The sequence below is a fragment of the Natator depressus genome, chromosome 8 (genome assembly GCF_965152275.1).
Source record: "Natator depressus isolate rNatDep1 chromosome 8, rNatDep2.hap1, whole genome shotgun sequence".
In the NCBI taxonomy this organism is placed as follows: domain Eukaryota; kingdom Metazoa; phylum Chordata; order Testudines; family Cheloniidae; genus Natator; species Natator depressus.
The window spans coordinates 83,017,312-83,042,754 of NC_134241.1; the positions used below are offsets into that span (position 1 = coordinate 83,017,312).

General features: G+C 40.3%; 1 protein-coding gene across 2 annotated transcripts in view; it reads right to left on the reverse strand.

Annotated features, from left to right (window-relative positions):
* Positions 1-25,443, reverse strand: part of ST6GALNAC3 (ST6 N-acetylgalactosaminide alpha-2,6-sialyltransferase 3) — a 300,138-nt gene that overhangs the window by 88,577 nt on the left and 186,118 nt on the right. For both annotated transcript variants that reach the window (XM_074961504.1, XM_074961505.1), the window contains exon 3: positions 20,101-20,510. In XM_074961504.1, coding sequence (XP_074817605.1) covers positions 20,101-20,510 — 410 coding nt within the window. The remainder of the gene's footprint in view (positions 1-20,100; positions 20,511-25,443) is intronic.

A 25,443-nucleotide genomic window follows, 5' to 3' on the forward strand; every position in this document is an offset into this window, starting at 1 on the left:
AGTGAGGCACAGTGGGTTTAAGTTAATAAGCGCATCAATAAGGTCATTATGAGTACCTGAGGAGATGCAGCCAAATTAAGGCTAGAGAATTTTAAGCAACTTACACAGTAGAGTCTTTTCTGGAGCTGGGTGAGATCATTGTCATAAAAAGAGTCCCTCAATCAAACTGGCTTGCTTTTGAGTTTCCTGAACTCCAACATTTTGGCAAAAATACTTCAACACATTTTTGCACAAACTATTTTCCACTATAGGGATGACTTTAAATGGAGACACCGGAGTGCTGAGATTCGTGGAGTGAGTGGGACAAGGGGGATGGAACACCTAGCTTTTTCCACAAGGATGTGCAGAGCAATCTGTCTTCCAAGGAAGAATTTAGAGGAAATTACATGATTTTAAATTTGCAGGTTCCACTTTCCTGTGCAGGGTGGATGAAGCTGTATGACTGTTATCTTGAGGTTTCCTGCTGTTTTCAATACATTGCACTTTAAACTGCCTTATAACTTAAGTTGGGTCTCTTTAAAGTAGTCTTACTTATTTAACTTGCAGCACTTTGAAGATGTAAAGCATGACAGATTTACTAATTTCTTAATGATCATTTGGATAAATGGATCCAGAAAATTGCATATTGATGGAAAGAGTTTATGGTCTTTGCAGTCAAATATTTTCCCATTGGCTTCATGCAAACTTGCTTGGCCAAACAGATTTTCCCGAGGCTCTTTCAGTAATGAATGCAGCTTTCTTTTGTTTCTGGCTCCTCTCCGAATGCATCAGAAAAGGGTAAAGCATAAGGATAAAGGTCCGTTCTGGGACTGTGTTCTGTAATATGATTGTTAGAATATCAGCAGTTTTCTGCCAGGAAGTAAAACAAACCATTTTCCCCCAAGTACCAGTGAAATATATGAATACTACAGAGCCCACTCACTCATGCTACATTAATTTTTAAAAGTATCAATTTTGTAATCTTTCAGTTATGGTGTATTATAATGATAATAATCACAAGGAAATCCTTTTCCCCCCATTGCTAGAGGCTGTGCCATCAGATCACTTTCACCTATGCCGAAGACACCTGATTAATAAAGCAGTCATCAATTATTTAGACTTTACTTAAACATTAATTCTCTTAGCAGTCGTGCGGTGTTGCAAAAATTAAAACCAAATAAATTATATCTATAGTTACATGAAGGGTAGCCTAAAAGCCACTGCCACAAACTGTTTGTCCTCAGAATGTCATAATTTAGAAGCATTAAAAAAAAGCCAAACAAACCCAATTTGACTTGCATCATGCCCTGAAGTGAAGACTCACTGCCAACATCAGGCTCTATGGAACACAAGAGAGTGCCCTCTACCGGAACTAGAAACTGACAGCAAAAGTGTTCCAGCTGAATGCCAACAACAGGTTCCCAGACGGTTCAGGTTTTAAGACTGGAACCAAAACTTGATCCGGCATCCAGTGTATCTGAGCAAAGGTGTGATGTACCCATGATAGCTCACCTCACTCAGATAGGGGTGATGTGCTTTGGATTGGCTGACGCATCTAGAATGCTTTGCAGTAAAGTACCCTGGGGGAGACAAACACATTGGAGGCAAAAATCATTGGATCAAACAGATGTTCATAGTCACACACACTAAACCATTTCAGTGACAGGAGATTATTTAATCTTAATTTTGGAGCTTTTCCTATTAGGCTTTATAATCTTTGACAGTCTGGAGTACTGCTCTTCCCAATCTGAAATTTAGGAATCATACAATCATAGGACTGGAAGGGACCTCAAGAAGTCATCTAGTCCAGTCCCCTGCATGCATGGCAGGACTAAGTATTATCTAGACCATCCCTGACAGGTGTTTGGAGATTTTTAAGAGCAAGTGAGTCAATGATGAGATTCCAAAATCTCCCTAGGCAATTTATTCCAGTTCTTAACCACCCTGACAGGAAGTTTTTCCTTATGTCCAACCTAAACCTCCCTTGCTGCAATTTAAGCCCATTGCTTCTTGTCCTATCCTGAGGTTAAAAAGAACAATTTTTCTCCCTCCTCCTTGTAACAACCTTTTATGTACTTGAAAACTGTTATCATGTCCCCTTTCAGTCTTCTCTTTTCCAGACTAAACAAACCCATTTTTTTCAATCTTCCCTCATAGGTCATGTTTTTTCTAGACCTTTAATCATTTTTTGTTGCTTTTCTCTGGACTTTCTCCAATTTGTCCACATCTTTCCTGAAACTTGCCCAAAACTGGACATAATACAGTTGAGGCCTAATCAGCACGGAGTAGAGCAGAAGAATTATTTCTTGTGTCTTGCTTACAACACTCCTGCTAATACATCCCAGAAGGATGGTTGCTTTTTTTGCAACAGTGTTACACTGTTGACTCATATGTAGCTTGTGGTCCACTATGACCTCCAGATCCTTTTCCGCACTACTCCTTCCTAGGCAGTCATTTCCCATTTTGTATGTGTACAACTGACTGTTCCTTCCTAAGTGGAGTATTTTGCATTTGTCCTTATTGAATTTCTTCCTATTTACTTCAGACCATTTCTCCAGTTTGTCCAGATCATTTTGAATTTTAATCCTATCCTCCAAAAGCACATGCAACCCCTCTCAGCTTGGTATTGTCCGTAAACTTGATAAGCGTACTCTCTGTGCCATTATCTAAATCATTGATGAAGATATTGAACAGAACCAGACCCAGAACTGATCCCTTCGGGACCCCACTCATTATGCCCTTCCAGCATGACTGTGAACCACTGATACCTACTCTCTGGGAACAGTTTTCCAACCAGTTATGCATCCACCTTATAGTGGCTCCCTCTAGGTTGTATTTCCCTTCCTGCCTTCTACATCTACCTTAGAACCTGCATGTTTGAGTTTAGGCTGTAAACGGTACACACAGCTTGCTGGGCAACGGGAATGAATAATGGGTCTCAGAGCCTTTGGTCCAGCCCAAGTGGGAATGTCTACACTGCTATTTTTAGCCCCATAGCGTAAGCCCTGTGAGCCTGAGTCATTTGACCCAGGCTCAGAGACCTGCTGCTGTGGGTTTTTGCTTTTGTATATGCTTTGCAGTTTAGACATACCCAAGTCTCAAATTGTATTTCAGTGACTGCATTTACAGTGCTACACACCAAAGACACAGAGTGTGAGAGGGCAATATTAGGTATACACATTTAGTACTTGAAATGCCTTGAAATGGCAGAGCTTAGGGCTTTGTAGCATGACCAAAATGAACTTAAATTTTGCTCAACTTTCATTTTTTTTTATTATAAAAATGAGCATGGACATACAGTTGCCTTCTGATCAACATTCAAGCTCCCTGCTCCTTTAATTCATCCTATCAACAACCACGATTAAATAATTTTAAATAATGTAAGTTGATCCACAGTGTCACAGCTTCCACATCCCACTACAAAATTCTCTCTCTTCCTCGCTTGTTCTCCACCCTGGCTCAAGTAACTATAGATGTCCAGTTCTAGATCAGGGCTCTCATGCCTGCTCTCTCTGACCAACCTGTGTAAGCCACTGAGAGGAATCCAGTTCCCTATGATTCAAGTGAAAAAGCTTGGATTGCACAGAGCAAGGCAGCTCCATCCCAATCACTCAGTCACTGTTATGTTCCTCATCAGCTGCCATGCAGCTCCACTCAGTGAGCCACTTTAGAGAGTGTGTGCTGAGAACTGTCAGTGAACCAGAGGCAACATGTATCAAAGAGAAAGGGGAGTGAGCAGACGTCAAGAAAGACATAAAGCAGGGCTAAAAACAAACAACGGCGAAGGAAATCAAAGGAAAAAATGTAGAAAATATCAATAAAGCAAAGGACTCCAAAAGGAAATAAAGATTAAAGAAAATCCCAAGAAACATGGCAAACCAAACAAGCACAATGGGCCCATGAAAATAGAAATATAAACAAGGAAGAGGCCATTACCAGGCAAAGAACACAGACAACATTACACACTGTGACTAGAGTCAACCAGCCCAAAAGGAACAGACAAGGTACAAAGAGGGAGAGGCACAAGAGTGGAAAAACTGTAGGCATTGCTGGAAGCCAGACCTCAAGGGTTCCTGGCAAACATGTCTTAGCTAGCTATTGAGCTCTCCAGACTCCCAAACAGCAACAAAAGACTCAGAGACAAAATAACTATGTTTTGATCTGGGATGTGCAACCCTGCATGGTTTGACTCACAAACCCTACGCTGTCGTTTGGTTCACAGTGCCACAACCATGCTTGGGTGGCCAGGCCTAGTGTTCAGAGCAGTCATGGTCAGAGGCCAGGAACAGTGTTGAAGGTCAGAGCCGGGCAAAGAACCAGGAGCCAGAGCTTGGGTCAGGAGTCCAAGAGCAAACCGTGCAGCACATCCATCACTATAACTGGCAGGGCAGTCCCACCTTGTTGCATCCAACGTTTCCTGGAACTCCTCCTGGGTTTAAATAGCCCGTGATTGGTCCAGGCAGACTCTGAGGGAAGCTGTAAGCCTACCTTCCACGGTGGAACTTCCTGTGGTGTTTGTCTCCACTGGGCTTATGTCTTCTTACCAGATGCGGAGCTTGTCAAGCCAATTTATGGCTGCCTCATCAGCAAAGTGCAGAGCCCTCAGACCATTATCAAACCTGGCCAGAGGGCAGTTGTCAGTGATGTGAGAAATTGTCTGTCTTTAGCCACAGCCACATGTGGGGTCATCTCGTTGGCCCCAGGTGTGAAGATTGGCTGTACATTGACTCTGGCCCATTCAAAATCTGTTCAGAAGGGCCCATGAACAGTGTCGCAAATCAAAGCCAGGTACACATGTGGTTGGGTCAGCTGTGTTCCCTGTAAGCTGCGAGCTTGGGTGGCTGCACAGGAGAGATTTAAGTGCCGCCCAGCTCATTAGCAGAGCACCCACAGCCGGCAGCATGTGTTCAGGTGCCCCTCCCACCACATTGGTCCATCCTGCAGCTGCTCCTGAGAGCTGGAACCCTCCAGCTGGCTGTGCAGGGGTGTGTACTAATGTCAGGGTGTCCCCCTCTCCCCACTCCTGTACCCCATCTCTGCAGGGCAGAGGGGACAGCCTGGCTGAGGAGGACTTGGAGCTGCTGCGGTCTGGTGTCTGAATGGTGAGTGGCTGAGTGCCTTTCTTAAAGAGACAGTGAATGCACTGTTTCTGAGATTTCCCCAACAGCCAGCTCACACAGTCTCTCTCTATTTCCCCTTCCCCCTGTACCCCATCTCCACAGAGCAGGGGAGGGGAGACAACAGGGCTCAGGACAGAGCAGGAGAGCTTTCAGTGAGTGTCTTAAAAGAGACAGTGCATGGCTTTCCCCAGCAGCCAGCACACACACAGTCTCTCTCTCTCTCTCTCACACCCACACACACCCACACAGAGTGTCTGTCCCTTTCACACACTTCCCAACACATACCTGTATTATTATTGTTATTATTTCTTGGTACTTCCTGCAATGCACATATAGTCTCTGTAATTTTATTCTTTCAAAGTGTCTTATTTTAGTGTTTTGACTGGTCTATGCATTTCTTAATTTTTATTTCTCTTACACTTAAATTTAATTCTTTGAGTAGTGAGTTCTAAAATGCCTAACCTGTCCTGGCTGAAGTAATTATCTCTGTGGTAACTTTTAAAAAATATATATTATATCTAGGTGTTTGTTTCTACTGGTCGTGCACATAGGCACATACCTTGGTACACATAACAAAATTTATTCCACACACGGATGGAAAAAATTAGAGGGAACATCGCGGGTCAGTTATAAGAAACTGGTTACTGACATCAGCTGCAGACCACTCTTCATGCCACAAACATCACAGAGAAATCTGGGCAAGGCAAATGTGCCCACAATGGGTGCTTAACCACAAGTGCGCTCCTGGATGGTCGAAGAGGAATGTGTATAGTGGTAGGCTCGGGCTTGCTCTGTTCTTCTCAACCATTTTGGCTGTAGCATCCTCATGACAGATATGTGGAGGAGTGATGTTGTTTAACGTGGGGAGCCACAGTACTGGTGTGGGTCAAATCATCCCACTTACAGGAGGCATGGTTGAATACAGTTGTGCTTCAACCAACTTGATGTGAGATGAACGGAGCCAGACTGGAGCACAATATTCTGCTGAAGAGTAACAGATGGCTAAACCAGATGACTGGAGAGTTTGCATGTTTGCTCGCCATGAAGTGCTGGCCAATTTGATTAGAAGGTTGTTATGCAATTGAGCCTTAGCTGCAGTTTTCCTTGGATGATAAAGATATGAGAGATCTATCTTGGGTTGCTCCGAAGTAGACTGGGTAGGATTTGTGTTTCAAGACAGGTCCATTGAGAAAGATATTCAGTTCTTGGTCTGCTCTGGCATTGTAAAGATGGAACACATTCAAATCTGATTTGGTCATATTTGGTTGCAAATGCCGCTGACTACAGGATTTGGCCATCTTAATCAAGTTGGCATTTAGGGCATCTTCAAGTTCTTGCAGTGACTATGTTTGCATGCCTAAGTAAATATCATTTGTGTGTGTGAACTTGCAGGACTGGATAAGCAGAAGGTCATTTGTGTGTAGGCTGAAAAGTGTCGGTGCCAGCACAGAACCTTGGGGTAGATTGATTTGTTGCCTTTTCCATGCGCTAACTTTGTCTCCCATGTGTACTTGGAAACATCTGTTGTGGAGGAGAAAGTCAGTGACATTGACTACCCACGATGGGAGTGCTCTTGAACGAGAGCCAGACCATGTGCCAGACTTAGTCATGCGTGGCTGCCAGGTCCAGAAATACTGCTCTTGTCTTTGGGTTTTTCAGAAAGCCATTTTTGATTAATGTTGTCAAAGCTAGCACTTCATCACAGATGCTCCATCCTCTCCGAAAGCCCGCTTGCTTGACTCTGTCTATTGACTCCATTTCTGGGGAGATGCATAGAAGAATGAGATGCGTCAGCACTTTGAATGACACAGACAACAGAGATATCAGTCGATAGCTTGCATCACTATGTGGGTCTTTCTGTGGTTTCAGGAGAGCAATGACTTTTGACATTCACCAGGTCTTCAAAAGTTGCTCTTCATTGACCAATCATGTCCAGAGCTGTGCCAGCTGCTTAAGAGCACAAGTCCTGAGATGTGTTAAGAACACAAACAATATATTGTCATAGCCAGCAGCAGTGCTGCTCCTAATATCACTCAGAATTTTGTCTAAGTCTGTGGCTGGGAACAGCTCCGTGAGTTGCCGAGTGTCATTTCTCCGATGGAGCTGACACCAATCATCATGGACTTGTCATCTGACATGTTCTCATTTGGGGTCTTTGACACATTCAGCAGATGGGTGGCAGGTTGGTTTGGTGTAACAGGTGGTTGGCTTAGGCCGATGGTTGCTGAGCTGTGCTGAGACAACGAATTAAATTCCAGCATTTCTGACTTGAGTGAGTGACATCTAGATTCCAAGTCGTCTCTTCCAATTGTGCCTTCTAGCAGCATCCAGTGACTCAGTCAGAGGATCAGCAAATCTGCATCATCAGAGAATTCATACTGACTGAGAAGTTTAGCACATTCAGCATCAAGGCATGGTGTGTAGACTGGACAGCGGTTGTGTGGTACAGATATGCAAACGGCTTTGAAGATGGCTCTTTGGAATTGAATGAAAGCTTGACTGGGATGATGTGCGGTAGTATGCAGATGACACTTTTTTCTAGAGCATCTGTGAACTTCTTCCTGAAGTTCCATCTTGGTTTGTTAAAGGTTCTAATGATGGGGAGTTATCAGCAGATGTGGGTAATAGAAGATTTGTGTTGGCTGTGTGGAAAGTCTTCCAAGACTTGATGTGATACAGGAGAGACACCAAGCACAAACCAGGAGAGTATTCACGAGACCACCTTGTGGAGTGGAAGGAGCACTCCTGCTTTGCATCATGGATGAGGGCAAGATCATTGTTAGATGATCCCAGTCAGGATAGTGGCTGTTGAAGTCACCTATGTATATAGCTGGATGACCTCGTCTCAGCAGAACTTGGTGGACCAGAACTTGCTTCAGGGTTTACATGATAATGCACATAGACCTATCATGGCTGCTGGGTAGGAGCATGAAGGTGTCAGCCATCCCGCACCTCACTGACTCAGATTCTATTTCTCACAGAACCACACCTACAGGAACTTAAAGTGGAAAACAACCCCTGCAAGTAAGCACGGCAATTTGAAACAAAGAACCCAAACCTCCATGGGGAACATCCCAGGAGCAGCCCCAAGCAGAAGCTGCTCTCCTCTGTCTCTATTTCCTTCCCAATCACCCTCAAGACTTCCTGCCAGTCTTATCTTTTGGAATGTCGTGAGATGTGATGTGGAGTGAAGCTGGTGGTTCTTGGTCCCCTTCCTCATTTTTCTTCTGGGTTGGAGAGGCTCCTCTATCTCTTTCTTTGGCCTTTGGAGGGGATGCCAGGTTGCTCTATAACTGCAGCAGAGAAGAGGCTACTTGGTTGGTAGTTTCCCCCAATTCTAAAGACTCTCCTGGGTGTGTATGTGCATTGGGGAGAGAAGGAGGCAGAAAGAATGACAAAAGATCACTAGTAAGAGGCTAAAATGAAAGAAAGAAAGGAAAGAAAGAAAGAAAGAACATCTGCCTCTCAAAGATGACAATAAGAGCGAATGGAATTTCCAGTGTTACACTGAAGACATTTTCCATTAGTATCAGTGGGGGAAAAACTACAAAAATCAGTAAAATAAAATGTTTAAACTCCTAGCTCAAATAGCTTCAATAATATGGACAAATTCTTCTTTTTTGAGAGGGAATAGATTAGGTGACCTAATATGCCATTTCCATCTCTAATTTATTCTGGAGGTGCCAGTCGCTGGTCCATAGTTAAGGCTGAGTTGAGCTTTGCACTTATAACAAGGTTTCAACCTCTTTGTTATGTATGAAACACAATATGTCACCTGTAGTGACACACGGGGAAGGGGAAGAGAAAAGGGAAGGGGAAATCTAATGCATCTAATAATCATTTTCTTCTAATTGGGATCACAAACCCAAAAATGTCTTATTCATAACCAGTGATTATTGCATGGGCACTATGGGGCAGAGTTAAGGTTGTTTGGGTGCCCAAACTGTGCATTTCCGTATTTTAACATGTTCAAATTTCTTTTAAATTTAACCTTAACTCTGAATTTCCTGAGTTATAATATTGGGGATAATTTAATATCCTTTTAATGATCTGACCCTAAATTACTGATATGTACTCTCTATCCTAACACAGCAGTTTTGTCTAGGAATATGATTCTGTGAATATAGAAGAAAAAATAAATTTCAAGTGCAGAACTTTTTTACAGATTTAGGGGTTTACAACTGAATAATAACTAGTTGTACCAATACTAAAACAAAGTCACTATAGTTCTGCAAATACGTGCATGTAACCCTTAAAATTTAATTCAATTAATTTTTCTCTCACCAACAGAAAGAGACCACAAATCCCACGAACTCACACATTGCTAGGCTATTTTCTCTATTCCTCTTGCATATCAGTGGTAATCTTCTAGACTAAGAAAAATTACTTGAATTTGTTTTGTTCACTGATTGATTCAGTACAATTGATTCTACAGGATTCTTGTTCTCCTTTATTCAGAACTTCACATCAATGTAATTTCAAGGACCCTTAATAAATTAAGGTTCATGAAGGTTACACATTTCCAGTTCATTTAACAGAAATAAAATCAGTTACAGTTTTGATTATAAAGTGGTCACATTTCTGAATATCTGAAAATGGACTTGAGATTCACTAGTATATATGAATCCACTGTTTCTGTGAAAGATCATCTCTTTGCAACTATTGCAGTAGATACTGCTAAATTTAATTAGATATAATCTTCACAGTTTTCATTAGCTATTAACATTATGTAAAGATAAACTAAAGCATAATGAGTCCTTTCATTATCACATAATTGTTATTTTAATGATTACATTATGAGTAATATAATACTGAATGTATTTCCACTTTTCACATTAGTGGGCAATTATTTATAATGCCTTTTATTATAATCCACCCATAGAGATCAAATTATTAATGCCTCCATTTTACTATAATGACGGCCACAGTTTCAAAATCAATATTACAGCCACAGGGAGAATTGTAAAATAACAATGAAGAAAACATATAAGCAATTGGCCAAACTCAGTCCTAATATGTGCAAGCGAGGAGCAACTCAGCTGAGATCTTTCGATCTACTGCTGCTCATACCACTCTGAATTTAGTCTAACATGGGTCAAGCCTATTGATGAAATGTCAAAAATGGAGACTAAAGACACACTCAAGTCTTAACTTTTGGAATTGGATCCAAACTTTCTCTTTGAGGATGTCTGGATCAAAGGGAAATGAACATTCCAATAGTTTGATGTATAATCCCAGTCCTGTCCACTCATTACACTCAATACATTAACAGTTAGTAAAAATAATAAGCAGCCTTACACTCTGCATTCTGTCCATCAGAAGTATAAGGGGGTGTGGGAAGTTCCTAACTCTTAAAATTATTCCTTTAACAAAAATGTTACCTAGTGATCAGAGTAAAGGGGGATTAGGAGCGAGACCTCCTGGGGATGTATTTCTTAATCTGCCATTAAGTAACTGAGTGATTTTGAACAAATCATTTGAACTCTTTGTGCGCCTAACACACCGACTATAATGTCTCACCTCTCAAATAACAGCACATAAATAATGCTTTCTTTCATCTCTGGTTGACTAGGACACTCTGTCCCACCCTGTGAACAATTATGTGTCCTCAGTTATACATGCCTTTGTCATCTCTTGTCTGGACTACAGCAATGCAATATATCTGGGCATGAAGCCATCAGCCCTTAGAACAGAAAGCTGTAGTGCCTCTCCTCACCAGCCCAGGACACTGCACACACATCAAACCTGTCCTCCGGTCTCTCCACTGTCTTTCCATAGAATATTAAATCAAGTTGAGAGTCTCAGTCCTTAACTTCAAGGTGCTGAATGGTCTGGACCCAGCAGGCCTACAATATCGCCTAAAGTACTGAGATGAAGACAGTGATCAACAACTCTGTTCCTCCGGCACAGTGGAACGATCCACCAAAAGGGTGGAGCTCATGTGGGCAGGAGACAAAGCTCTGTCAGTACCTCGTCTGAGACTATGGAATGAACTCCCCCAGGAACTAAGAACCCTCACATATGTCATCACCTTCTGCTCCAAATTCAAGGTGCACTTTCTCATCCCTGCCTTCTCTAATATATTCATAGAGTGTGTGGACAAAAACCAAAAAACCCAACCCCCAAAAACCCAAACAACCTCCCCAAAAACCCAGAACACACAATTGTCCCCCTGCAGAGAGGATGAGGGAATAAATCACACATGACAGATGTTAGTTATATTGCTTAATGCACTCCTGTTAGGTGCACAAAAGCTACAGTGATCAACACAGTACAGAAATCTACATAGAACAGAATAATAGAAGTGAACAAATTTGGTGACTATCCTTTATTGAACAAGAAAACCATTTTGCCAGTACTTTTCAGGTGATTTTGTTCCCCTGAAATTTTGATTGTTCATGAAATAGCAGAAGACTGAGAAGTTGTCATGGTGACACACGCAAAATTCAAAAAGGCTTTTTTGCATGAATTTCTAAGCAGTAGTAGCCACTGTTTTCCTGGAGTCCCTTTTCTCAGGGAAAATTGATTAATCTTTCTAAGCCTCAGTTTCTTTCTCTGTAAAAAGGGGATAAATACTTCCCTGACACACAGGGATGTTTTGAGGTTTAAATAACTAATGTCTGTAAAGTGCTTGGAAATACTCAAATGGAAGATTTGTGGAATACCTTTAGGAGACAGAAGCTTCAGAATATGTTGTGAATGTAAACTGCAGCCAATACCTCATGGAAACTCGTTGCCTGTGGAACCTGTTGCCAGGGGATGTTGTGAAGGCCAAAAGTAGAACTGGGTTCAAAAAAAAAATTAGATAATTTTATGGAGGATACGTCCATCAATGGCTATTACCCAAGACGGTCAGGGACACAGTCCCATGCTCTGGGTGTCCCTAAGCCTCTGACTGCCAGAAGCTGGGACTGGATAACTCAATAATTGCCCTGTTCTGTTCATTCCCTCTGATGTGTCTGGTACCGGTCACTGTTGGAAGACAGGATATTAAGCTATATGGACCATTAGGCTGACTCAGAGTAGCCATTTTTATGTTCTTATGAAAACTGTGAAACAATTTATGAAGAAACACTTCAGTACTTAGCATCTATTTTTGAAATTTATTTTTCCTTATTTTTTAAAGCTAAGAAGATTTCTGTAATTAGAGATAGACTCGTTGTTTCTAATGCATTCATCTACTCTTGCCGCTTATTTTCATCCTGATCTGATAATCCTCTAGTTGTGGCATCATGGTCATTTCTACAGCTATCTATGACTGTTTTGCATCAAGCATCACTTGATTATTTTTTATTTAAATGAATCATTTAGAGAAGGTTATTGGACAGGTAAATCATGTCTCTCTCTCTCTTTAACCTATGTATCAGTAGCATAAAGGAGATGTTTATAGGATGACTCTTCCATAACATAAAAATAAAGAAAAAGGAGTCTCCAAGGATCAGGCAGGATAACCAGAGTAACCTTACAAAAATAAAAAAATATGGGCATTTAGGAACATTTTCCTTGATTGCAGTTGTATTTTTACTTGATATTAATGCACCGTGTGGGGTTGTGTGTACTCTCTACAGTGCGGGGTGTGAATCATACTGAATGGTATTATAAACAAGAACTGCTTGGGATGAGTCCATGATATTTCACGTTCACATGCACTGTTACCCAGATCACCTGATATACTGATCAATATCTGAGACAGCACGCCAACAGTTTGTGGACATTTCTGAAGACTCATACTAGTGGCTTGTCTACATTCAAAAGGCTCCAGCAGTGCAGTTCACACTGATGCAACTGCACTGATACAGCTGTGCCACTGCAGCACTTCAGTGAAGACACTACCTATGCTGATGGGAAAGAGTTAGGTCAGTATAACTGCGTGGCTCAGGAGTGTAGATTTTCCACACCCCTGAGCAACATAGTTGTACTAACAGAAATTGCTAGTGCAGACCAAGTCCCTGCAGAAGAAGTCATATTTCTCAAACTGTTGCAACTTCCAAAATCTCCTGAAGACATTAATACCTGAGTAACTCTACACCTGGTACCTCTTGTGCACACTATCCATAACTATGCCCACCTTTACAAGCTTAGACAATTTCATTATCTAACCAGAAGAAACACTACTGTAATTCAGTTAAATTTGTCTCACTTCAAGTTGTATTATATCCCAAAAGAACATCAAGGGGAGAAGTGTAGTTGTATATCCCGGAAAGTTACTTTCTACCGTCTGCAGCATAAACATATGCACACATTAGTGTCACTGTTCTGAAACTGTATCATATATTCTTTGTATGGAATAGATATTTAACCCATGAAAGACTAATCTTTTTGCCTATATTAAGACAGAAATACATCACAGAGGTATACTGATAGCAGCTTCACAGTTAGGGCTGCATTCTAAAATGGAGCATAAATTCTTGTTTTTCTCCAGAAATAGGTGGACAATAAGTGTGAAGTTTCACACAGGATTAGTTTTTATGCCCATTGATTTTTCAGTGTAGTTTTGTTTAGTTTCTCTTCAGACATTTTTAAATTGAAAGTCTGAATTTAAAAGAAAGTCTGAATTGGGCTCTGGCTAACCTATTTCCTTGGCAGTTCTAGCTTTCGTTGTTGAACAATCTTTCTTCTCAACCATTGCCTGTCTACACAAAGATTGGTAGAGAGGTGGATCCTCTGTAGATTTGGTACAACAGGTACATCCCCCAAAAATGTTGGAGTTAGGTCACTTTTAGCCCTTATTCACATCATCACTGAAAGTTTCTGTGGTGTACACACAAGCCTGACTGGTTGTTGGGGGAATGAACCTGATTGATTAATGAGTGGTCAGATCAAACACAACCTTTTCCATCTAGAGCCTCACTTTTGTGTCAGTTTTTCCTGCTCCCAGGATGGGCTGCCTTCAAGGCCTGAATGGCATTTCTGTAACAAATATTCCCTCTGTGAGTCTCAGCAGTTTGTTTGATTGCAGTGAGTTTTCTTTTAACAAATCCTGCAGATGAATGAAGTTGTTGCTATAGAAGCATAAATGCTACATGTGACTCAGTGCACTTCAGGTGACTGCCATTAAGAAGCCCACAATAACCAACAGTTATCACACCAAGGTAATTGTGACACTGCATTTAACTTCTAGTCTAAGTAGTGTATCTCAGCTATTGTATTATGGTGTATTATGTATTACGATAAGCGAAGACTTTCAACAATGACTACGGTTTTAGGACACTTGCATTTCACCTGGCAACAAAGTTATGTTCTTGAGAAAGATCTGAATTTATCCCTTTTTTTTTAAACAACTCCTATGGCTCTAATTCAGGCACCTTAAAAAGGAAAATCATTTTAGCCATGGTGAGCTGCAAAGTCATGAAACATTATAGGAGTCGGTCCAGCGAAGTTTCAACAAATTATATCAAAAATTCCATATAAGCTGTGCCTATACTAATCTTTTTCCTCCCAAATTTCCTACAATTACTACTATCACTTAGCTCCACCAGTAGTAGCAATGGTGGGAAAGCTAGAGTACACACGGCTACTAGGGCTGCTGGCATATTTACCACTATATTGTCTAACCTTTCTCAGAGTCGGCAAAACTGCAGGCAGGACCTTCTCCATGCTAGCACTCCCAATGTTGCTATGACCAGCAGAGCTGAATTTATGGTATCAGTGATAGAAAATTTGGGTGCTGTGGGAGGAAGGCACATGTAGATAAGAGAATGAACCATACTGCAATAAGGATTTAATATTTGGCTTGCCAAAACCAAGACAGCAACCAGAAAAGTAGATTAAGTGGTATTTTGTTCTTCAGAAATCAACAGATACATTCAAAGGAAAGGGGAAAATGCACAGAGGAAGATCAAGTATCCACTTAAGATATAATGCTTGGCTTACATCATCAGGTAACAACAAATAATTTTATGGCTTGAGTCAACAATAATTACAAAATCAGTACGTTCCCTCACACACACACAAATCCGTTCCCTCACAGTTTTATCACAAAAATATTAGCTAATTCTGATCAACTTTTTGTTAGAAAATTTACCTTTACTACATAATTGGTATATGCAGTGATTGCTGTGTTTCTTAATGCAATTGCTATTGCTTTATGTAGTATTTACAGATTTACTGGCATGTTCATAAAAAATGAGCTCCTTCAATTGTGTTCCATCTGCCTAATAGAGAAAAATGTTCATCTTAATTAGGAAAATCTTCATAAAGAAACATAAATGCAGCTATTAATGGGCTACAGGGAATAAATCTAGCATATTCAGAAGCAAATGGCATCTTATCAGTTCATGGTGGAGTAAATACAGAGAGCATAAAACTCCTGAACAGTTGTTACCAGGCCTGTGATTGACCACAACCAGTGATATGGGTTGAGATTTAAGTGTTTTATAATGAACAATCCATTTATTTCATTAAGATTTCATGCTTTATAACCTTGCTTTTTTCAGGTAATAAAGGAGTCTTAACTGACAATGAAACTGTTAGTCACTATATGAATTAAGATGGACAAAGCCATTAATCTTTTTTGAAGAAATTCCTTTATAAAACAAAAGGATGGAGGGGCCAAGGAATGGTTCAGGACAGGCCCAGAGACATGTACCTGGAACATTGACACGGTAGTAAGGAACATGGTTAGAGGCTTGATTCTATGTTCATTGAAGTCAATGGCAAAGTTCCCATTGGCTTTAATGATACAGGCTCAGGGCCTAGGTCTGGAGGATATGAATATACTTGAACAAAAGCCACAAAAACTCCTCCCCCCCCCAAAAATGTTTACTCAAACATTTATATATTTTCTATTTAGTTATGAACTGTAGGCATCTTCCACTATCTAATAAAACGTCTACCTGGTTCTGTAAAAAAATAACATTCTCTTAAAACAATCCCCTCACATTCAAAACAGAAGAAGGAGGTCACTTAATTTTTCACCTTCCTTACAGTTTTTGTTATGAGGAGATGCACACAGAACACAAAAAAACCTTCTTTTAAAATCCATCTAGAATATTACTTCATACACATAGGTCACGAGTTATTGTTTGTACTCCCTGAGTCACAGACTCCAGCTCTTAGAACCAGGTTTCCAGTAGCAATATTCACAACTTTACATACAGAATATTCAGAAAGCGATTCTTGTAACTCTGGCCTAACATATTCTATTTCCACAAGTATTCCTGATGGTAAACTAGTGTATCTGTGGAAAGCAAATACAAAAGGGGCACAAACACGCTCCAAGCAATCCAGTATTTGATTCAAGCCAACATCCAGGGAAATTGTTTAAAGCACTGATATTTGCCCACTACTAGCTTAATTACTTTGGCGAGACTGTCATATGAAGTAAACAATATAAGTGGCAGCAACATGATGTACTTTTGTTGCTTAATTTCAGTGATATCCTCACTAGCTCAGGCTTTGTATAGATTAATCAGACACATGGAGAACCACATATTAGTTGAGGTGAGCTGTGATGACTGCAGTTATCTAACAGTGTCAATCTGAACAGTAAATGAATATAATTTGAGAGAGCTAAATGACAGCGTTATAATAAAAGGCTCATATATTGCCAAGGTGATAAATAATTAACGAGTAACTGCACAAAATAGCAGGTTGAACACCCCACCCAAATTCTGAATCTTGATTCAGAAGTAAGTGAGCAGAATGATCCGTCTCTCTGCCTCAAATGATAAAACAGCTTTCTCACAACCTAATATGCAGCACCATCTGGCACAAGCACAGAGGAGGCTGAGAACTTCTGAAAGTGAAGCACAAAAGCCATTTAGTTGCTTTAGGGGTTATCCAAGATATTTAAAAAAAACAAACGAACAACCAAACAATAAAACAACCCTTCAAACTAAGGAGCAGAGGGTTTGTTGGTTTTTTTGGCGGGGGTGGGGGGGGTGGAGTTGTTTTATTTGCATTCCCTGGCTGAAAACATGGACCATTGGATCTTTTTCAGGGACACTTGCATAGCTAATCATGCCAATAGAGTGTCACTGAACTAAATTGTGTGGGTATGAGTGTAATAGAGAGTTCAGGTGGTGTGTATGGGAAGTCAGTCGCATACAAAACAGGCCAGGTTTTAGAGTCCTCTTATTTTGTGACTTTTAATGAGAATTTCAGGACACTGGAATACATTTTCTATCTGAGATCATGGAACTTTTTATGTTGTTACATGTATAAACCATGAATAAAACCACCAGGTTAAGCTGTGATTAGTTTAGGTTTCTCTCTTAAAAAATTTCATACCAGTAGTAACCAATATCGCCACTGGTGTGCATCATTGACTGTGCAGCAGCTCCATTTGATGGTCCCATGGTTGTGTGTGTAATTGAACAGGAACTCTATTGCAGCATTGCTGGCCCCAGATTGCGGAACTCATCTTGCTGAAGGCACTATACAATACGCACCACACTGAGTTGTTAATCTGAGCTGTTTGCAGTATAGATAGAAATGGAGTTCACATTAGACTGATCTAGGTGATATTAGCAAACTCAGGATTCATTATATTATTGCTTTCTGAAAGTGACTTTCAGTGCAGACTGTTTTCTAAATGATCCTTAAAAGACACTCCCTTCCTCCTCATCACCTTCACCTAAGGCAATAACATCTGGTAACATTGATCTATTTGCTGCTAGTTTTCATTAATTGTACCCATCCCTGAGGGTGGTGCAGCTTTGGCAGCAGCTAATTAAAACCTATTTAGAGCTGCTCAGTGCACTTTATCAGACCAGAATTGGCTCTGTTGCTTTAATGGAGACTACAGTTTTCTCTATTATTACCAATTAAGTGAAGTTTATAAGGTTTTCCCTTACATTTCTAAAGTACAGGGAAAGTTATAACTGCCCTTATAACTACTCACCTGGATTCAAATGAATATAATGATGTAAAATTTAGTTATTGGCTGGCATTTCTTCAAACGTGCTTCAAATTCTCCTTTCATCTGACTCTATGTACATAATATAGGAAAGTGCAGTAAAGTATTGCGAGAAACTGTCAGATTTACAGCACTACAGAGGGCAGTGCCACTAAAATGCATTAATACAAAACTGTGAATGTCTGCCAATGTATATTATTTATATACAACAATTACTCAGAGTGGATGAACTCTCACACCACCCTGAATGACCAAGCCTCTGCCCAAATTCACAATACTGTGTGTCAAGACCAATCCCCAGATCCAGGAAGCCAATTTCAAGAAGATATTATGCTGTCCCTGTAGAACAAAAATTACTTCATTTTGAAAATAGGAAGGTTGTTTGCTATTAATCCATAATGGGTCTGGCCCCATTTCTTCCATTGACCAATAATTGAATTGTAAACAGACAAATTATGGGCTTGATCCCATGCCTATTGAAATCAATGGCAAAGCTCCACAGGAGCAGAGTCTATTTGCCTATAAGTGGCTACACCATGCCTGTTTGATACTTTTCATAACTCTGAGAATAGAATGCGAGCACTATTTTGGTGAGAAAATTTAAAGTCCCATTAATTTCCTAAAGAGACGTTACATCAACAGAATATAGAAACAGAAAGCTCATTAAAAGATTAACAAACTAGAAATCTGTTGTAATCTTACTATGCACTGGGAATGTACACCATACGTAAAGGCAGTACTTTAGGATTAAACCCAAAATAAATCCAGTTACAACTCACACTGTATATTTTTAAAGTTGAGCAGAACTTGGTTTCCCTCCAAATTTCTTGTTTGGAACATGGTAAAAACTGAGCACTGTTTAAACTAATATTGGAAGCAAGCGCTGATGTTTCTCCTAGGAACTGAAGGAATATTTGGCTGAGGTACCTGAAAGAGTCTGTATCATCATCATAATAGTTTGACATGATACATGAAGCCATTTTTTTCTCATCCAGGGAGCTCTGTTGCTCTTTGCTGCTTCAGTAAGCAGAACAGATCCCAAATAGCCTTCATTATCATACCCAGACCCCTGAATGAAGCAGCACAACAAAACACGTATTGAGGATTTAACTGATGATGCATGTCAGTAGTTCCCAAACTGTGGACCGCAGACCACCAGTGGTTTGTAGAGTGTTGTCTTGGGGTACAAGGAGTCCCAGCTGGTGACATGATGCTTGCTTTCCTTGTTTTCCCCCCGGCAAATCACATTAAATGAAGCTAACGATACATTTAATTAATAGTTTTACGTGGAAAAGTAATAATAGGAAACAATTTTTGTGGTGACATAGGATGTTACTTGATTGCTAATGTGTGTGTGGTTGGGGGATGCAGGAAGTGCAGGGTGAAGGACTAAAGAAGCCTTTCTCCCAGCACACAGTTCCATGGATGGGATAAGGATAGATCCTGGCAGATCCTCCAGCCCCAATCTTACCTCAGCCCTCTCTAGCCCTAGCCCCACATGCTGCTGTGCAGATGGCCTCTGTAGAGCTCACTCTCTACTGTGCACGGGGAATTCACTGACCTTCCATCATGCACACAGCACCCTCTTGAAGCAGCATAATCACACACATGGTTCTCCACAAGCCAGTGGTATATAACTTTGGTATAATTTTACTAGAAACACTAGCCATTTGGTGATATGCCTGATCATCTATTTTAACTGAAACAGAATTATTTGGATTTGAGGTAAAGCTTGACAGGGTATCTTGACAAGAAAGGTAAATATACGACCTCTTCTTCCCTTTGTCCTGAGGTTGTATGTGTAGGAATGATGTGTAGGCCTCCCCTCTTTGAATAACATGTCAATTTAATCAATATTAAATTGAGCTGAAAACAACACACACATCTCTGAAAAGGCTTTAGGAAGGTATCCAATATTTTTTGGGATCCAGGCCAACAAAAATGGAAATAACAGAAGGTAGCAAAGGTGGGATAAATGGGGCCTGTCTGCTGCCTCATCAAGTGCCCGGAACAGTCAAAAACATATATGAATCCATTAAAAACATATCTGGGGGCTCACTGAAGAGCTGGCATGCAAGATGGCCTTCTCTTGTCTATCTTTTGTCATTAACATCAGAGTACCTCTTCACAGGCAGGACTTACCGATCTTTTCCGGTCTCCTCCTTAAATACCCCATCACAGTAACTCATGCGCTTTTCTGTTGTCACATAGATTTTGGCATTGGGGTAGCTGTCAACAGCTTTCTTCAGCATGTTGTACACAATGCCATTGCCATCTTTCCTCATGTTTCGAAAAGGCCCCCAGATGACATAGACCGTGCTATTGGCTTCCTTGAAAAAGTACTCGGGATTCTTGAGCAGTAGGGGAACACTGGTGTGTGAGACCACTCGTATGGTCGTCTTCTTCCCAACATCCTCCTCATAACCCTTGGTGGGAGCATTGTTCATTCTCCATATACAGGAAGACTGGTCAATCTCAATTCCCACTTTCTGACCAGCCATCTGACCTGAGTTCGAAACAATGGCACAGACATCACAGTCTAGCTGGAGAGGCTGAAAGAGAGAGAGAACAAAACAGATGACAGGTCTTACACATTGAGATTGAAAATTTAGTTAAAAGAAGTAAATAGTCCAACAAACTGGGTGCAAGATTTCTCTCAAAGCACATCAATTCCTGTGTAGAGGAGCGGGCAGTAAAGTCTATAGCTACTTAGCCCTGAATGAGATCCTTTTCTACCAAACGAATTAGCACACACTAATCTTCTGCTTCTATTCTCCTCATTTCAAAATCAACTGGAAAGTAATCACGTGTCTTCCACTATATATTTTTTTCTTTCAATTAAAAAGAATTTGAAATAAGAAACATGTAAATAATAGTTAGATGGATGTTTTGTTCCCTTGTAAGAGATTGTTGTCAGTAGTAGATTTAAAAACAGAAAAAAGAATGCAGGAAATGTAGTTGTGCACGGATTGCATATTTCATCGATAGGTTTGGATGAATGGATATTTAATCTGTGATAAAAGTCAGCTCTGAAGTGGCTCTCCAGCAGGCATTCTACTGTAGCTTGAGCCTATGAATATATGGGAAAATGTGCCTGTGCCCTTATAAAACAGCTCCTTATGTCTGGAGCACATTATTATATGTATACAGGTTCTCTTCCGAGGACACTTATGTCCCATGAAAGAGCCAATGAGATACAAATGGACCATGGACCTGTGAGCTAGAGGGTTGATCTATGCCTACTGAAGTCAATGGCAAAATTTCCATTGAATTCAATAGTGCAGGTTCAGATCCCAAACCAACACCACCCGAGTCCTTCTAATGCTGGCTCTCACAGACTCTCTTTGTGGACCTGAGCACATTCTCTGACTCTGCTTCTCTGCATGAAATGGGAATAGCAATAGGTTCCTACCTCACAGGAGTATTGGGGGAATTAGCCTGTTTCACATACTGTTTGCCTGACTCATGTGAGACAACCCCCCGATGCCCAAGAAGAGTAGAATTGAGCCCTAAATATTTATAAACAGCTAGAAGACAAAAAGCACTATATGGAATTCAAGCATGTGACATGTGAATCTAGAATCTTAAATCCACCTGAATGCAGACCAGTTCTACAAGAATTGGCCAGGTCTACAGATGCTTAGTGAACCTGGGCTGATGTTGGTCCTTCATCCATCCCATAGCCCAGGTTATGGATCCTCTCCAACTTTATCTTTGATCAGTGACCTGATCTCTTCTTTTCCTCTCTGCTGGCAGTCAATGTCTCCATTGCCTTCTTACACCAGTGAGTGTTGAGCCATCAGCCTTATGGCATGCTACCTGCCCCTCTAAAGGACGGCTAGCAGCAGAGTGGGAGCCTTTCACTTCAGTGATGTGAATCCGTGTCCCAGCCACATTTGACAATTGCAGACTTGGAAAGAAACCAACTAAGACATCACAATCTGTTCTGTGACAACAAACTGTAATGCCATAGATGTGAAAATGGTGAGGTCAGAAGTTGACAAACAGGTTAGGAGAGGGCCAAATGATAACAATAACAGTGCCTCCTATTTGTAACAAATATGTAACTTAACAAAGGTTCTACCCCCCCCCCCCGGGCCCCTGAAGTAATCTTAAACACAGATGTAAAGGCTTGTGCTGGAGTGATTGGTGTGCTCTGGCTGTTTTTTAAAATGTCTTTTCTTCATTTCACTAGAAGCGAAGGATGCTTGACTGCACAGAAAAGTATCAACAATATTTTCTTTAGAGAATGCTGTACATTTTGTAGTCTTTGGGAGCTGTCCTGAATAGCTCTCTGGCAGCATGAATGAAATCCCAGGAGATGCAGCTGAACACAACCACCTTTCTGTTTACCACTTAGTTACAGAAATCGTCCCTAAAATGCTTTGAGAGTACATGGATGGATGAACTAAAGAAATCTATAAGCATAACCCATATACGAGCATGAAATGACTGTTGCAGTCTCGGTAGATTAATTTATATTTTTTAGGATGAAAGTTCAAACTAACAACTAATGAACAAGGAATTGCTGGAGGGGAAAAGATCACTTGGCTCAAGAATCTAGTCCCGTTTAAAACTGTCTCAGCCTCATGCTATTGCTTTCTCGCTGTGTCCTTCCTTCTTCATTAAAATGTATAGCTCTCTCAAACTCATTTAAATTGTTTGATTTGATGGTCTCACTTGGAAATTTATTCTATGTTTTCTATTCACTGTTCTGCCTCAATAAAAGTCATACACTTACACTTGCAATGGTGTCCCTCAGTTTTCTAACCTTTTTGTTGTGATCCATTTATCGTGTTCCATTTTATCAAATCCTTTCATAATTCGGAGTGCTTATCTAGTAGGTTACCTTGCAATCTGCTTTCTTTCAACAGGAAGAGGCTTAGTCTCTTTAGCCTTTCTCAGAATGAATATTTTTAAAAGATGGAATTGCCTGAGCTGTTCTAATTTGCATCTTTTCTAAAAGCAATCAGCTCCACGGAAAGCCAATGAAAACTTAACTCAGCACTCCATGTGGACCTGATCCAAATCAATGGACATCTTTCAATCAACTTCAATAGCTTGGAATCAGACCCTCTGTGGTCTAACTGCAGAATATGCATCAGTTTTCACTCATTGTATATTGTAGCCCTCTGTGGAAGTATCCCAGTAGCCTGTTGTCCTGATTTATAATGGTCACCTTTTAGAATGATGGTTTCAACAATTCTTGTACAGCTGCTCTATAACTCTTTTTCTGGTTCAATATGCTATATTACCATTCCTGTGTTTTACTAACCCTCCAAGTGCTATATGAAACCAATCCTCTTTCCATTAAACCCAGTAGCAAAACTCCAGGGTGTCATATGCACAAAGAGAAGAAAGAAGCAGGGACAGCATTTCTAGTTACAGGTGCATGAAAATGGGGAGGGAGAGTAGGGGGAGATGGAGATGAGAGAATTACAAAAACCTACCCCATTGATGACCTTTCTGCACTTAGCAGTGACTATGTATAGGTGTCTACATCCCAAAAAATAGTATCATGATTAAACACTAGCTTGTCGGCAACCTTAGCAGAGAAGATAAGAACTGAACTGAATGGAGAACAAAATGCCCTCTTCACCTTTAGAGCTGGTCATCCCATGTCAGGGCTGAGGTACATTGGCAGGACAGTGTGTAGAAGCCTGCACCGATACTGTATATATTCTTTAGTTAAAAGACTTAAATCAAAGGTATAATCTGGCAACTTCCACAAACCCTAAATACATTTACAGAATATCTAGATACTATATTACTTAAAGAAAACAAATGACCATAGACAACCACTCACCTTTTCTTCTCTCCCTCTCTATTTAGATACTTCTGTAGCCCCTAAACACTGTTGTCTCTCTGTCTTTCTGAGCTATTATCTTCAATAATTTGCTTTGCCTCTGTAAAAATGATTCATTGTGCTGTTTCCCAGAACTATATAAAACTCCTCAGCAATGTTAGCTGGGCATGATTCTGACAAATTGTCCCATCTTTTTTGAATGATACATTGTAACAGTTGAGGAGCACTTGCATTTTAATCAGTAAGGAAAATGAAATGTTTGACCTTTCAATTTTCTGTGCAAGCTTACAGACAATAGAAAAGATAATTAAAACTGTGAATTAAAACTTGCAAAACAGTGTTGTTTCTCTAGCAAAGAGAAATGTCTGTGTAATAAAGGTCACTTATCAGCCAGTTCTAGTTATTAAATCTTTGTACTTAGCACTGAAGTGGCTCCACAGAATCAAAGGTCAAGTCATTAAATAATGAAACAAGGAGAATTAGAAAAAAGGTCATGAGCAATCTTAACTACAGCTGACCAGATGCAGCCAAATTTACTCACGGATGGGACCAAATGTAGCCCTGGAGCTAAGCAGATGTAGTTCCCACTGGCATGAAGCTGAATTTGGCCCAAGATATGCAGAAACATTCCTGACTCTGAGTGTACCACAGTGCACTACTCTACCTCTCCTCTGTGCTTTACTCTGTCAGCCTCCTGACTCAATTACTAATGATGTTAAGGAAATGCAGATTTATTTTTTCCATTGTTATTTTAATAATGAGAAAGTAATTTTGTAATTTGGAGACAATACACATGTAAAATATAAAGGGGCAATTATTAGCAGTTCACCACATATTAATTTACTCCCCCAATGCTGAAACAAATGAGATCTTTTCTTGTAATCGTCCAATTTGAGTGAATTCTAACAAAGCCGGTTGAACAAAGCTCCAGAGATACATTTCTCATTTCAGAGCCATTTATTCCTCTACTCTTCATGGATGTCTTTAGAGTTTTAGTTTTAAAGGATACAACATGTATAATGATGCCAACAGGGAATAGATTTTGCCTTTATTCATCTTGATGTTCTTTTGAGGTCTTTCAAATGAAAGGTACAAAAGAGGCATTAACCGTCTGGCATTGTTTTTATTGCTTTTCTGTGCTTTACAAGCAAAAAATGTATTTTAATTTTTCCCATATTTCAATAATGATTAACCAAGCTGTTTTTAATCTACGCTGAGTCACTTTCTGCAGACTTCTGGGAGCAAAGAATTTCCAGGGTTCTCCTAGAGAATACTCAGCACATTTAAAGGAAAGAAAGAGAGGCAATGCTCAATTTGCTTGCGTGTTCACAAACCAGAATTTTCAATTTGATAGCTCTCAGGAGCACCATATAAAAATAATAATCTATAACTAACATCAAAAAATAATAAGCAGCCCCAGATCTGATTATATTGTGGTTGCGTGGTTGTTCCCCTTTTCCTCCTGCTTTTTTTTTTTTTTTTAAACTCCAGCAGTTGGTTTGGCTCCTAGCTCAGGGCATTGCTGTGTCTGTGTCTTCATAAAATATAATATTAAAATTCATAAACATTTTAACATTTGGACAGTATTTCGAAATAAGCCATGTGTCAACATGTGTCTCAGTTTCTAAATGATATAGAACATAATGTTCCCTTCGTTATAATGCTGTTCCTGAGACACA